This window comes from Carassius gibelio, chromosome B5 (genome assembly GCF_023724105.1).
Source record: "Carassius gibelio isolate Cgi1373 ecotype wild population from Czech Republic chromosome B5, carGib1.2-hapl.c, whole genome shotgun sequence".
Lineage (NCBI taxonomy): Eukaryota > Metazoa > Chordata > Actinopteri > Cypriniformes > Cyprinidae > Carassius > Carassius gibelio.
The window spans coordinates 10,748,147-10,762,488 of NC_068400.1; the positions used below are offsets into that span (position 1 = coordinate 10,748,147).

The 14,342-nt window shown below is 43.3% G+C and overlaps 1 protein-coding gene across 3 annotated transcripts in view; it reads right to left on the reverse strand.

Moving 5' to 3' along the window:
• Positions 1–14,342, reverse strand: part of dcc (DCC netrin 1 receptor) — a 167,710-nt gene that overhangs the window by 74,893 nt on the left and 78,475 nt on the right. For all 3 annotated transcript variants that reach the window (XM_052555810.1, XM_052555809.1, XM_052555808.1), the window contains exons 6-7: positions 13,972–14,126; positions 13,645–13,765 (exon numbers count right to left, since the gene is read on the reverse strand). In XM_052555810.1, the coding sequence (XP_052411770.1) occupies positions 13,645–13,765; positions 13,972–14,126 (276 nt within the window). The remainder of the gene's footprint in view (positions 1–13,644; positions 13,766–13,971; positions 14,127–14,342) is intronic.

A 14,342-nucleotide genomic window follows, 5' to 3' on the forward strand; every position in this document is an offset into this window, starting at 1 on the left:
TATTTTCATTATATATACTTAATTTTGTTTTTATATTTTAAGAAATATAGTATTTAAGAAATATAGTATTTCATAGCATTTTTGTGCTGATGGCACCTAGATGTATTTGTCTATAAATGATACTGCCTATAAATTATTATTGTAAATCATCTTCACAGTCTGAGTTCACACAGGAAAGACTGGATTATTGCAATTAATGGCAAAATAAATGTTTGGAAATGTAAACTGATATTTCTACTGACACACTACAGCAAAAGGATGAAATAACTGATTAAAACCATTTTTAGCTGCTGAAAATGCAAGTGTTGTAATCATTTTGGCCACCACTGTAAATATTTAGACTAATGAATGATCATATCAAGGGTTGCTTGAGGTGTTTTAGTTTAACCTGTTAAGTCATTAACCATAAACTATTTTAATTTCACACTCTTTCCTTCAAAACAATCAGCGTAGCTTCTATAGGTGACGAGTGATTACAGAACCACTGCGTGATGACTGATAATGATATCAGGCTGTAACTCCTCACAGCTGTGTTTGTGTGTGACATGCGAAAGTACGTTTCTAAACCTTCACGTCCAAACCCTGCAGTCTTTCAGTTGCTGTCAGCGCAGGACTGAAGCGTCCTAAAGCATGACTGCACTTATTTTGTCAATGCTGACAGAAAAGCACATCATGAGGAGCAGCGTGACTGACGCTCAATAAAAAAGAAAAACAAGCCTCAAACAACTGTGAGATCCACTGAAAATCCTGTCATTGTGGAAAAACAGCCCAGTCCAGTTCACAGCTGAAAAAATAGTGTAGCTAAAAGTAAAAACCATAACCTAAAAAAATAATTACATAAACTAAACATAAACTAAACAAAATATTTGAAAAACATATTTCTTTATTATAACTTATTATAACACTTATTTCAGTGCAACATTTCTATTTTTTTATTTTAACCAGAAGTACTAAAATAACTAAAAAACTAAATGAACAAAATACCTAAATAAAATAACTGCAGAAACTAAAGTTTACAAAAATTTACAACTGATAAAAAAGGACAAAAACATAATGAAATTACTAATAGTTTAAAATTTCAAGGATATATATATATATATAGCATTGGTCTGCTCACTACCTCATTCAACATGGAACTGACGTCATTCCACTACCTAAAAAATAAAATAATTGCTCTTGAGCCCTTTGTCACTTTAATCAGATTTATATGTTTTTTTTTTTGCTCTAAAAATCTTTTATCTGCACTGTTGTTCACTTCACTTGCAGTCTAACATTTGCCTTGCGCTGCTTTATTTTTTTTAACTTTATTTTAAATTTTATTATATGTCTTTGTTTTACATTCCCTTATTGTATAGTTGAATCTACATTTTATATTTGATCTAGATTTTTAGGCTTTGAGGTTAATTTTATCTGTATGCACCGGGGTCTGAGAGTAACGCAATTTCGATTGTCTGTATGTATGTACTGTACATGTGGAAATTGACAATAAAGCAGACTTGACTTGACAGGTGTCTCGCCCCTTCCATTGCAAATATATATATATATATATATTTTTTTTTTTTTTAACATTATGTTTTAATCATTAAACCTGTATTTTACTGATATTAGCCTATAAGCCTCAGAGTAAGCAAAGTTAGTAAGAGTCTCACACAGGTACAACACGCAGAGTAGGTTTGTTTTGTGTGAAAACATGACTGAATGCACTGCTGATAAAAATTATATGAAATAATGTATGATTAAATTAATTGTATGAATGCATAACAGGGAATCAGCTGTCTTCAAAAAGTTTTGAATCTTCCCAATGTGTAATGCGTAATAAAGCGGTGTTTATAAATGCAGTGTTGCTTTGTTTAGGGAAACAGCTCTGTTCCTGCTGTTTTTTAAGCACCACCTGCTGTCAGACAGAGGAGTTACACTCTCATTCAGCCTGTCTGCCGTTTCTGTTCAAACCAATGGGAAAATCTGAACAAATGTTTGTTGTAAATCTTAACCGGTCTATGAAAAATAGGCTACCTTTTATACAAAGTGTTACTGCATATTAGCTTAAGAACTGCTTATGGTGCAGATAAAACAATTAATCTCTCTGACTCATCCTTCTGAAATGCGAGATCTATAATTTTTTTGGTCAACATTCTGTATGTTTTTGAACATGCAGTACATGTCAGTAGTACATGTCAGTTATGATGTTAACATGTTATAAATACTTTTTTGTTTACACCTTTTCAATGTTTTTTTTATGTTATATGAACAAAAAGGGCATAGTGCTGCTGATTTATTTGTGAATGACATAAATGAGTGACAGTTTAAACTGATACGCTATTTAAGAAATTTAAGTATTGCATAAGATGGCTAGCTCTTTGGAAATACGAGACCCCGGTCTACACCTTTTTCTGTTAATATGTAAATTTATGTATAATTATTATGGAATTGTGATATAGGACAAAAGCAGAAAATGTTTCACGATGATGATGATGATGATGAATATAACCTTGTGCATTATGTAGAGTAGCCCCCGGATAGTCGACTGTTAGTTGACGAGAAGAGGCTTGGTTGACCATAAAGTCGATTAGATGCAGAAAATAACCTTTATGTCCAAAAGAAGCAGTGGTTAAATCTTGTGGTGCTCAATCTAATATTAACCTAGAAAAATGAGTGCTATTAGAGTATCTGAGAAGCTAATAGAGTTTAATAGAGTTTGGAAGCTGAAAAGTAGCACTCTTGAAATAAATGTTTGCTAATACAGACAAGAGTAATGCATATTTTGAATCTGTAAAGACTCTACGTTTATCTGTGTGCAGTCACAATAACAACAAAGCATTGCGCTTTTATAAAATAATGAAAGCAAACATGTCTCTGTGAACTTGAATGTGAAACTCCAAAACTCTGTGTATGTTTGCCTTACTGACAAAAAATATGTATATAGAGCAACATTTCTACTTTCAAATGAACCAATTCAAATGGAAAACAAAAATTCTCCGATTATGACATCCGTATGAAACATACATACAGGCGCAGCCAATACTACGTAGATGACGAGTCTTAAGTTTTAAGCTGTAAAAACAGAAAGCAGTAGTTTATCAACAAATTATTAAAATATTAATGCAGCCTCCTTCACCCTGACACATTCATAATCATCAGATCTTCTGCTGGTGTGCTGGGGCAAGGTTTATCTGTACGCTTGAGCGCTTATTAGGCTATGGAGGCAACTGATTACTAATTATAATGATTAAGATAGTTTGTTAATAAGTGTGTGATTAGTCAACTAATGCTTAAAATGAAATGCTTATAGCATTTTGTATTCCCTAAACCAAGCATAAACTAAACAGGCATTTTTAGATTTTCAGAAAACTTCATTCTGTGTGATCTGCAAGCTTGTTTCCTCATAGAGACCAAAAAATGAATAATAAATAAATGTCCCCACTTGGTCAAAAATGTTGTGGTATTTCTACACCCGCGGGGACATTTGAGAACACTATAAACCCATCCATGGGGACATCTTCCCATAACGTAGTGAAAACCAGCACACACACACACACACACACAAACACACACACACACACACCTGAACCTGGATTATGATGTTGAGATCTGATGGAGCTGAACCATTTCTATCATATCTGTGGAAATGAAACCCACTAAACCTCAATCATCCAGAAATGACCGCAGTATCCAGAGAACACACAGATCTGTCCGTCACACGTCTGCGTCTGCTCTCATCAAGAGTTCATCAATCTGTTCCAGTTCATCCTGCTGTCGTAATGTTAAAGTAAAGCAGAGATGCTAAGTTTACCTGATCTGCTCGTTATCAGTCCAGTTCCTCGTTAGAGCCAGCGTCATAATGAAGCAGACACAAACACGGATTGCGACGTGTCTGTATCCCCCGGCTGATTGTGTCTGTCAGCGGAGTGCCCATGAATAATTCAGCTTCAGCAAATCCATTTACATGAAACACAGCATCCGTGTCAAACAGCGGTCCTGATGGGAGGAGATGCTCGCTGGCTGACAGTTAACCACCAGACAGAAACCAGTTACCATTAGTGTTGGGAATTCCAGTCAATTCCAATTCCAGAATCGGAAACATAAGGTCAGGAAATGGATACTTGTTGTAAATTAAAAAATTAAATTCAGCCTAATCAATTCCAGTGTGCACACGTTTTGTTTAGATGCTGAAAAGAGCCTGATAGAAATATATCTGTCTTTGAATCATTCATTCAAGAGATTCATTCAAAAACACTGATCTGTCCAGTAATTGTCACACACCTGGACTCATTTAATGTGTTTTTGCCCGTGACCCAGTTTCTGTCTTTCCGTGTTTGATTAGTTCCCAGGTGTGTCCATTATCTTCCTCATGTGTTCCATGTCCCTGTTAATTTCATGATTCCATCCACCTGTGTTTCCCCAATTATCTGTTGTTCATAAGCCGTGTCCCTTCAGTTCTGTTTTGTGGGGTCTTCTCACTTGTGCTCACTTGCTACTTACGTGTGTCTACCTCTGTGCTCCATGTTGGATATCCCCTGTGTTGGATATATTAAAAGCCTAATTCCGTTTATCCTCGACTCCGTATTCCTTCAGGCAGCGAAAACCGTGACAGAAGACCCGACCTAAAGGAGAAAATAGAAAACTGCGTGTTCTTCCCTCCGTTTTGCTTTTGTTTTTTCACAATCTTTTCTTTTCTTAGTGTCTATGGATCCCCTCTATCGTCCCGAATTCCTCATCCTCCTGCTGAAGCAGGAAGGACGTTCTCTCGAGGACCATACCAGACAGTTTTCCTTATTAGCTAATGCCACCAGCTACCCGGACGGCGCGCTCTGCACCTTCTACAACACCAGCCTGAACTCCAAATGCAGAGCGTTGTCGTCCGAAGATGGTCCTCGAGAGGATTTCGCCGCATACGTGGAGTGGACTCTGGCGAGAAATGGGTCACCTCTCACCGTCTGCCCCATAGAGGACCTCGCCAGCCCCACTCCTGACCCAGAGACCAGCCAGCCACCATCACGCCGCACGGAGCCAGAGCCCACCGCAGCCGCAGAGCCCGAGCCATCCACTGTCAGGGAACAGGATCTCGAGAGCACGACTGACCAGGTGTGTGAGCCGGCAACACCGTGCATCGTGGGAGTCCTCGTGGAGATCGAGGGCGTGGAGGAAAGCCCTGCCCACACTCCTGCGACTGAGGGTGAGCTGTATACCGTCTCTGAAAGTCATATGGAGCAAGTTCTGGATCTGATGGACTGGTCTACGGAGGTAATCCCTAATATTCCTGTTTCCCCGCTGGTTCCGTCCAGCCCTGATTCCCCTGTATACCCTCTCAGTCTCCCACTCCTACCTCCTCCAGTCATTTCCTCTGCTCCATTTCCGCTGGTTCCGCCCAGCCCTGAGTTTTCTGTTTCTCCGCTGGTTACGCCCAGCCCTGAGTTTTCTGTTTCTCCGCTGGTTCCGCCCAGCCCTGAATCTTCTGTTTCTCCGCTGGTTACGCCCAGCCCTGAGTTTTCTGTTTCTCCGCTGGTTACGCCCAGCCCTGAGTTTTCTGTTTCTCCGCTGGTTACGCCCAGCCTTGAGTTTTCTGTTTCTCCGCTGGTTCCGCCCAGCCCTGAGTTTCCTGTATCTCCGCTGGCTCCGCCCAGCTCTGAATCTTCTGTTTCTCCGCTGGTTCCGCCCAGCCCTGAGTTTTCTGTTTCTCCGCTGGTTCCGCTCAGCTCTGAATCTTCTGTGTCTCCGCTGGTTCCGCCCAGCTCTGAATTTTCTGTGTCTCCGCTGGTTCCGCCCAGCTCTGAATCTTCTGTGTCTCCGCTGGTTCCGCCCAGCTCTGAATCTTCTGTGTCTCCGCTGGTTCCACCCAGCTCTGAATCTTCTGTGTCTCCGCTGGTTCCACCCAGCTCTGAATCTTCTGTGTCTCCGCTGGTTCCGCCCAGCTCTGAATCTTCTGTGTCTCCGCTGGTTCCGCCCAGCCATGATTTTTCTGTTTCACCGCTGGTTCCGCCCAGCCCTGAATCTTCTGTGTTTCCTGTATTCCCTCCCAGCCTCCCTCTCCCGCCTCCTCCCAAACCTGCTGGTCCCTCTACTCCTCTTTCGCTGGTTCCGTCCAGTCCTGATCCTCCTGTCCTTCCTCCCATCCTTCTCCTCTCTCCTCCTCCTAGACCAGCCAGTTCCTCGTCATCCCTGCTGGTGCCAGCCAGTCCCGCAGCTCACCCTCAGTCCGCGTGGTTCGCCGCTGGACTGCCAGTCTCCAGCTCCGCCTTGGCGTGTTAAGGCCCTGTCTCCGCCTCCAGCCTCCGAGCCCTGGACTCCTCCTCGGTCCTTCGACCCAGCGGCTCCGCCTTGGCTCTTAGCTCCCTCGTCTCCACCGTGGCCTGTCATCCCACCTGCTCCACCGGGCTCCCTCGTCCCTCCGGCTCCACCTTGGTCAGTCGTCGACCATCCGCCGCCTCGGGACTCCACTCCTCTGGTTCCACCTCGTCACTCCATCCCTCCGGCTCTGTCAGGCTCCTCCTTCCCTCCGGTTCCACCTCCATCCTCGGTCGCTCCGGCTCCACATCGGTCTGCCAGGACCCTGCCTCCGCCTTGGTCGCCTGAGCCTTCAGCTCCACCTAGGCCCTCCGGATCCTCGACGTCACCCTGGCTCTGCGGCTGTGCTGCTCCATCTTGGGCTCCTCACCCACCGGTGCAGTCTCCGCCTGTCGGCCCCCTGGTGTCGTCGACCCTTCCTTCACCATGGCTCCTCCCGCCGTCGACCCCACCTTGGATCTCCGTCCTGGCTGGTCTCTGGTGGACCATCTGGCTCCTCCTGCTCCTGTCTCCTCCCTGGCTCCTTCCTCCGTCGTCTCCTCCCTGGCTCCTCCTTCTGTGGTCCCTGTCTGCTGGCCCCCTCCTGGAAGTCCGTCCTCCACCGGAACCTCCTCCCAAGTTCCCACCTACGCCTCCCCCTGTTGTTTCTACGGTGCGAGGACGCACCTACCGGGAGGGGGGAGTACTGTCACACACCTGGACTCATTTAATGTGTTTTTGCCCGTGACCCAGTTTCTGTCTTTCCGTGTTTGATTAGTTCCCAGGTGTGTCCATTATCTTCCTCATGTGTTCCATGTCCCTGTTAATTTCATGATTCCATCCACCTGTGTTTCCCCAATTATCTGTTGTTCATAAGCCGTGTCCCTTCAGTTCTGTTTTGTGGGGTCTTCTCACTTGTGCTCACTTGCTACTTACGTGTGTCTACCTCTGTGCTCCATGTTGGATATCCCCTGTGTTGGATATATTAAAAGCCTAATTCCGTTTATCCTCGACTCCGTATTCCTTCAGGCAGCGAAAACCGTGACAGTAATGAAACAAGTTAATTTTACATAGAATTTTCTGTGCTTTGTATTTTTTATTAGTTCTTTTATGTAAATATAGTTCCCGATGACATTTTTGTAGCAGTATTTTTAACCATTTGAAACATTTATCCATTGCCTATAAACCTAAACATGGCTTTTTAACCTTTTAAAGAAGGCTTTGTGAAAATCACAGAGAGAAAAGAAGAAAAAAACTTGCAATTCTGCATCATTTCAAATTGAACTCAAACTCTGAAGATGAGGCACAGTTCAGTTGATTTAATTGCTTAAATCAAACGTTTAATCGCCATAACACATGTATGTTGGAGTTTCTGTGCTCTGTAATTTCAGAAAGACATACTGACTGTGTTTTACGGTCTTGAATGACTGAACAGACACACACACACATCAGTCTTGCTTTCACATCTATTAAAAAACACGAAAGAGAAGCGCTCTGAATTCAGTGCAGTATAAATTCAAACAGAATCTGGGTGGGTTTATAGCACTGGTTACCGCACTCGGGTAAAAGAAGCTGCGTTAAAGCAAAGCCTGACGTATTTCTACTGATAACAGAATTTCACAAAGAGCTGGTTATGAAGGAGTGAAGCAGCTGTAGATGTGAACATCTCAAACACACAACAATAAATGTGCAAATGAGACATTTCAGCACAAAAGGCATCTTGTAGTGAAGCGCAGGACTGTGTGGGGTTCCTCTAGCTGCACTCAAGCCTGATACAAATAAGCAATCGCAGCTTTTCTATTATTGCACATGAATTATTGAGCAACACGACCGGCGTGTTTACAGCTCCTACTGCTGCGGCATGAGAGACACACAGACAGATCGAGGGGAAGAGAACAGAGCGACGACAGCGGCTGATTTCATCCCGTCACTCAGACAGCAGCATTTGCATTCCTAAAGATGTCCCATGATTCCCGGCGGAGCCACCCATCCCGCTCCCATCAGCCTCGGCGTACACGTCCTGAGAGAAAACACTCGCACACACAACAGAAGAGCAGACGCTGCTGACAGACTCCCAGAGCTTTCGTTTCGGTGAGATTTAACACCAATCTCCAGACCATGTGTTGGACACAAGCACAAATATAAAATAAATAATTAAATTAATTAAAAAAAGCTTGTCTTGTAAAATACCACACTCTTCTGTTGTTTATATAAAGTGTAATAGACTAAAAGAACAACAAATAATAACTAAAAACTAATAAAATTGACAAAAACACACAGCAAATTACTAAATTTAATAGAAATATAACGTGTGTTTTTGTGTGTGTGAATAACAGAATACGATGAATATATCATGTATCTGATCCAGTAAATCCATCCAGATGATAGAACAATCATAAATATATGAGACAGTTTGTGTTGATCCGTGTGTCTTATTAAAGTGACTATGATAATGAAATAACAGGCTGTTAATTACACGGATGAGCTTAAAGGATAGAAACACCTGCAGAGAGACACGCGGGCTGTATTTGAAGAATCACTGAAATAAAGCAAAATGATTCACAGCACAGAGAATGATGAGTGAAAGAGGCATTTTAAACAAATATAACCTAGTGCACTGAGCTGAAATCATCTGCTTTTTTAGTGTTAAACCAGAATCAGCATCAGAATTATAATGGTACTGGAAGTGACGCCTACCTAGGGAGCTCACTAGGGTCTGGAACAGAGACTAGGGGATTAAAAGGTTCAAAACATAATTATTATTCAGTAATATTAATTATTTAACTGCACGGACAGTATCAGATGAGAACAAAAATAGAACTTAATTGATCTGAATAATGACTATTTTCTTCTGTAGAGTTGTTTTAAGCCGCATTTGAATTTGTTTCCCAATTTATGATTTTTTCCACCACATCTTTACTGTTATTTTCCTGTGTTAAGAATTTGTACTGTATGAAGCGCTATAGATTTACTGAGTCTTTCCCCATCTGAGTGTTTCATGTGTTTAAGTCTCAGTCTTGCTGCACTGTTGTCAGACTCAAACCCCGGCCTGGATCTCTGTGTGTGTGTGTGTGTGTGTGTGTGTGTGTGTGTGTGTGTGTGTGTGTGTGTGTGGATTGGGATTTTACTGACAGCTCTGCAAATCACTCATGTCTTCATCTCATCACAAATCATAGATAAAAACACAACGATAAAGAAACATCTGATCGCTTGTAAACACACATTCACATAAAGGCTTCAAAGCTTTTTATCAGAACTGTCAAAAATCTATAGTCTAAATCTTTAATAAAATAAACATTAACTAAGATGTATGTAAAATGACAACAAAAATATTACTTAAGCTAAAACTAAAACTCAAAATAAAATTAAAACAAAAGTGTTTTTGTTTCTTGAAATAAAATAAACATGAACTATAAATAATATATATTTAAAACTTGCCACTTGCAAGGCAACAATAATGAATCTTGTTAAACGTGATGTACTAAAATGACTAAAAATACATCCTCATCTCACAGCATCTCCTCTGGTCTCACCCTTGTCTCAAATCATTTTCTCTGGTCTCATTTTCATCTCAGATCATCTGCTCTGGTCTCACCCTCGTCTCAGAGAGTCTCCTTGTGTCTCATCAGTGTCTCAGAGCATCTACTCTGGTCTCATCCTCATCTCAGACTGTTTTCCCTGGTCACAGAGCATTTCCTCTGGTTTCATCAGTGTCTCCTTTGGTCTCACCCTCGTCTCAGAGCGTCTCCTTATGTCTCTTCAGTGTCTCAGAGCGTCTGCTCTGGTCTCACCCTTGTCTCACAGTGTCTCTTCTGGTCTCACCCTCATCTCAGACTGTTTTCCCTGGTCACAGACCGTTTTCTCTGGTTTCATCAGTGTCTCCTTTGGTCTCAGCCTCGTCACAGAGCGTCGCCTTGTGTCTCATCAGTGTCTCTGAGCTTCTGCTCTGGTCTCACCCTCGTCTCAGAGCGTCTCCTCTGGTCTCCCCTCGTCTCAGAGCGTCTCCTCTGGTCTCCCCTCTTCTCAGAGCATCTCATCTGGACCCACCCTCGTCTCAGAGTGTCTCCTCTTGTCTCCCCTCTTCTCAGAGCGTCTCCTCTGGACCCACCCTCGTCTCAGAGCGTCTCCTCTGGTCTCCCCTCTTCTCAGAGCGTCTCCTCTGGACCCACCCTCGTCTCAGAGCGTCTCCTCTGATCTCACCCTCGTCTCAGAGCGTCTCCTCTGATCTCACCCTCGTCTCAGAGCGTCTCCTCTGATCTCACCCTCGTCTCAGAGCGTCTCCTCTGGTCTCCCCTCGTCTCAGAGCGTCTCCTCTGGACCCACCCTCGTCTCAGAGCGTCTCCTCTGGTCTCCCCTCGTCTCAGAGCATCTCATCTGGACCCACCCTCGTCTCAGAGCGTCTCCTCTGGACCCACCCTCGTCTCAGAGCGTCTCCTCTGATCTCACCCTCGTCTCAGAGCGTCTCCTCTGGTCTCCCCTCGTCTCAGAGCGTCTCCTCTGGACCCACCCTCGTCTCAGAGCGTCTCCTCTGGTCTCCCCTCGTCTCAGAGCATCTCATCTGGACCCACCCTCGTCTCAGAGCGTCTCCTCTGGACCCACCCTCGTCTCAGAGCGTCTCCTCTGGACCCACCCTCGTCTCAGAGCGTCTCCTCTGATCTCACCCTCGTCTCAGAGCGTCTCCTCTGGTCTCCCCTCGTCTCAGAGCGTCTCCTCTGATCTCACCCTCGTCTCAGAGCGTCTCCTCTGATCTCACCCTCGTCTCAGAGCGTCTCCTCTGGACCCACCCTCGTCTCAGAGCGTCTCCTCTGGACCCACCCTCGTCTCAGAGCGTCTCCTCTGATCTCACCCTCGTCTCAGAGCGTCTCCTCTGATCTCACCCTCGTCTCAGAGCGTCTCCTCTGGACCCACCCTCGTCTCAGAGCGTCTCCTATGATCTCACCCTCGTCTCAGAGCGTCTCCTCTCATCCCACCCTCTTCTCAGTGCGTCTCCTCTGGTCTCACCCTCGTTTCAGAGCATCTCCTCTGGTCTCACCCTTGTCTCAGAGCGCCTCCTCTGGACCAACCCTCGTTTCAGAGTGTCTGCTCTGGTCTCACCCTCGTCTCAGAGTGTTTCCTTAGGTCTCACCCTCGTCTTACAGCGTTTCCTCTGGTCCCACCCTCGTCTCACAGTGTCTCTTCTGGTCTCACCCTCGTATCACAGCGTTTGCTCTGGTCTCACCCTTGTCTCAAATAATTTTCTCTGGTCTCATTTTCATCTCAGATCATCTCCTCTGGTCTCATCCTTGTCTCATTTATCTGGGATGGTTATAGTTTACACTCAGGCTCCATTGAGAGCAGCTTTTGTGTGTCTGTCAGGACAGCTATTGAATTTAATAGACTGTGTGATGGTTAACTCTACAGTGCTTTTCTTAAGTGCTGACAGCAGTAATGAGACTGCGAGTGTCTCTCTGCTGGCATTATGGGACGTCTGAACACTAGGCTCTCATAAACTCTGTTAAAAATCACAGCTCCGCTTGAGCTGCAGTCGTGCCATGGCAACTGCTGTTCCTGCGCAGTGGAAGCAGGCGCCGTCTGCGATGTTTACAGCAGGGATCCATGATTAAAACAGCAGGAACCGCAGAGCTTTACTCTCATTCCTGCTTAATTAAAACCCTCGCTTTGAATGTCAAACCGCCGCTAATAGTTTTTTGATTGACATGACATCGTGATTCAGGTATTTTTAATCTTCTCACATTTCTGTGGGAAACTTTCATCAACAGCAGATGGTTTTTGGCAGAAGTTGCATTAGTTGCAGACAAATTGATCCCAAACCTCCCACAAACACACACTAATGCGTTACTCGTGTGTGTATATCAGTGTTTTTCACAGCAGATGTTTGCAGTCACTTTAAAGGAAAGTTTGATGTTTAACTTCACTTACTACAGCGACTGATGATCCCATACAACTATATGCAGCTAAGGGAAAATTTGTATTGTTTAAAACTTATATATTATCTATATAAGCAATATATTCTGGTATATTTTTAAATAAACATTACCGTTCAAAAGTTTGAGCTCGGTAGCATTTTGTAATGTTTTTGAAAGTGTTTTTGAGTCTCTTCTGCTCACCAAAGATGTATTTATTTGATAAAAATACAGTCAAAGTGAAATATTTCTACAATTTCAAATAGCTGTTTTCTGTGTGAATATCTGTTAAACTGTAATTTATTTCTGTGATGTGCAGCTTTATTTCCCACATCATTTCTCCAGTCTTCAGTATCACATGATCCTTAGATTAATCATTCTAATATGCTGATTTACTGCTCATAAAACATTTCTGATTATAATATTTTTTTAGGAACCGTGAAATAGAACGTTTGAAAGAACAGCATTTATTTGAAATATAAATATTTTGAAACTTTATAAATGTCTTTACTGACACTTTCGATTCATTTAATGCAACCTAACTTCTATAATTTCTACTGACGTAAGTGAAGTAACAAACATACAAGACTGACATGTCTGCTCCCAAACCCTCAAAATCATGATGAAAGCCCTGCAGAAAGCGAGTGAATGAACGAAACCTTGTTACTTTGTTTCCCATGTATTGACTGAGAGCTGTCATGTTGCCATGTTGAGAGGAATCAGGAGAAAGTGCAGAGGCGTTGTGTGCGCTGTATGAACATGCACGAAAATAGATTTAGTATTCCTCAAAATCAACAAAAACAGTGAAGTGCAAACTTCAAAGATTTGAGGTAAACATGCAATAATTAAATATGTGAATTTACATTTCCTTCAGCATGAGACGTATTCCAAAGGGCTTTTAAATTTGCCCAAAATAAAACATTTTATATTAAAAACACACAAGCAAGCCCAACCCAGATTAAACAGTAATGTAACACATTACCTTTCTTAAAAAGTAACTAAGTAATGTAATTAGTTACCTTTTTAAGGAGTAATGCAAGATTGTAATGCATTACTTTTAAAAGTAACTTTCCCCAACATTGGTGGTAATTGCTGACCAATGAAATTTGACTGGAGGCGGAGCTTCCTAATGCAACGGTGTATAGAAGCAAAACACAGTCGTTCTGTATGAATGCATTCAGACAGAATTTCACACTCATTAAAACACCAGGAGAACATCATCTCTACATCACTGTCTCTCTTCATATAAAGCCCTGGATCAGTGCTCTACATGCACACCACAGCATTCTGGGAAATCTCTCAGAGATCACACAGATCCAGATCTCGAGACAAAACCTCACAAACGCACATCCTTTGAATCAAATGCTCTCTCTCTCTCTCTCTCTCTCTCTCTCTCTCTCTCACACAAGCGCGTGTGCATGCGTGCAGATGAAGGATGCTCACAGGTCTCAGGTCAGCACATGAGCATGTTGGATCTTACCGGGCTGCAGCAGGATGAGTTGAGCCATCGCCTGACTGTTTCCCGCCTCGTTCTCAGCGATGCACTGATAGAAACCCTCATCTGACCGAACCAGACCCAGAATCTGGAGATGACCGCCCTCCTGCAGACCACACACAGAGCACTCATCAGACTTCAGGACCCTCCACATGAGAGCTTGAACGGACTCATGCACTTATGATATACTGGCACATTACAGACACAGAGAAAATAGTCCTCGTTCGGATAAAAGCATCTGCTAAAGGACTAAATGTAATTCTGAACCAAACAAACTTCTGCTGATTCTGGAACACTAGCTATGTTTCTCACCACGATCTGGAAGTAGTCGCTGGGAATGACGGCCTCTCCGTTCTTCACCCAGCGGACGGTGGGCTGCGGGTTTCCCGTCACGGCACACTCCATCTCGATGTCCGTGCTTTCATACGCATATGTGTTCGACGGGTAGCTGAGGAACTGAGGCGGCACTGAGAACAGAGAGAGAGAAACACCGTCAGCATCACAGGATCATCACACACATCTGCAGTAGTGTCATCACCAAACTCCACGTCTCTCTTTGAATGTATGATGCTTCGTTGTTTTCCTCATTTGTCTGTTAATTCCAGAAATGTAATTGTGCATGAAATATAATATAACATATTAACTGCGGTGTTCCTCATTTATAAGTCAGAGAGCTCGTGTGT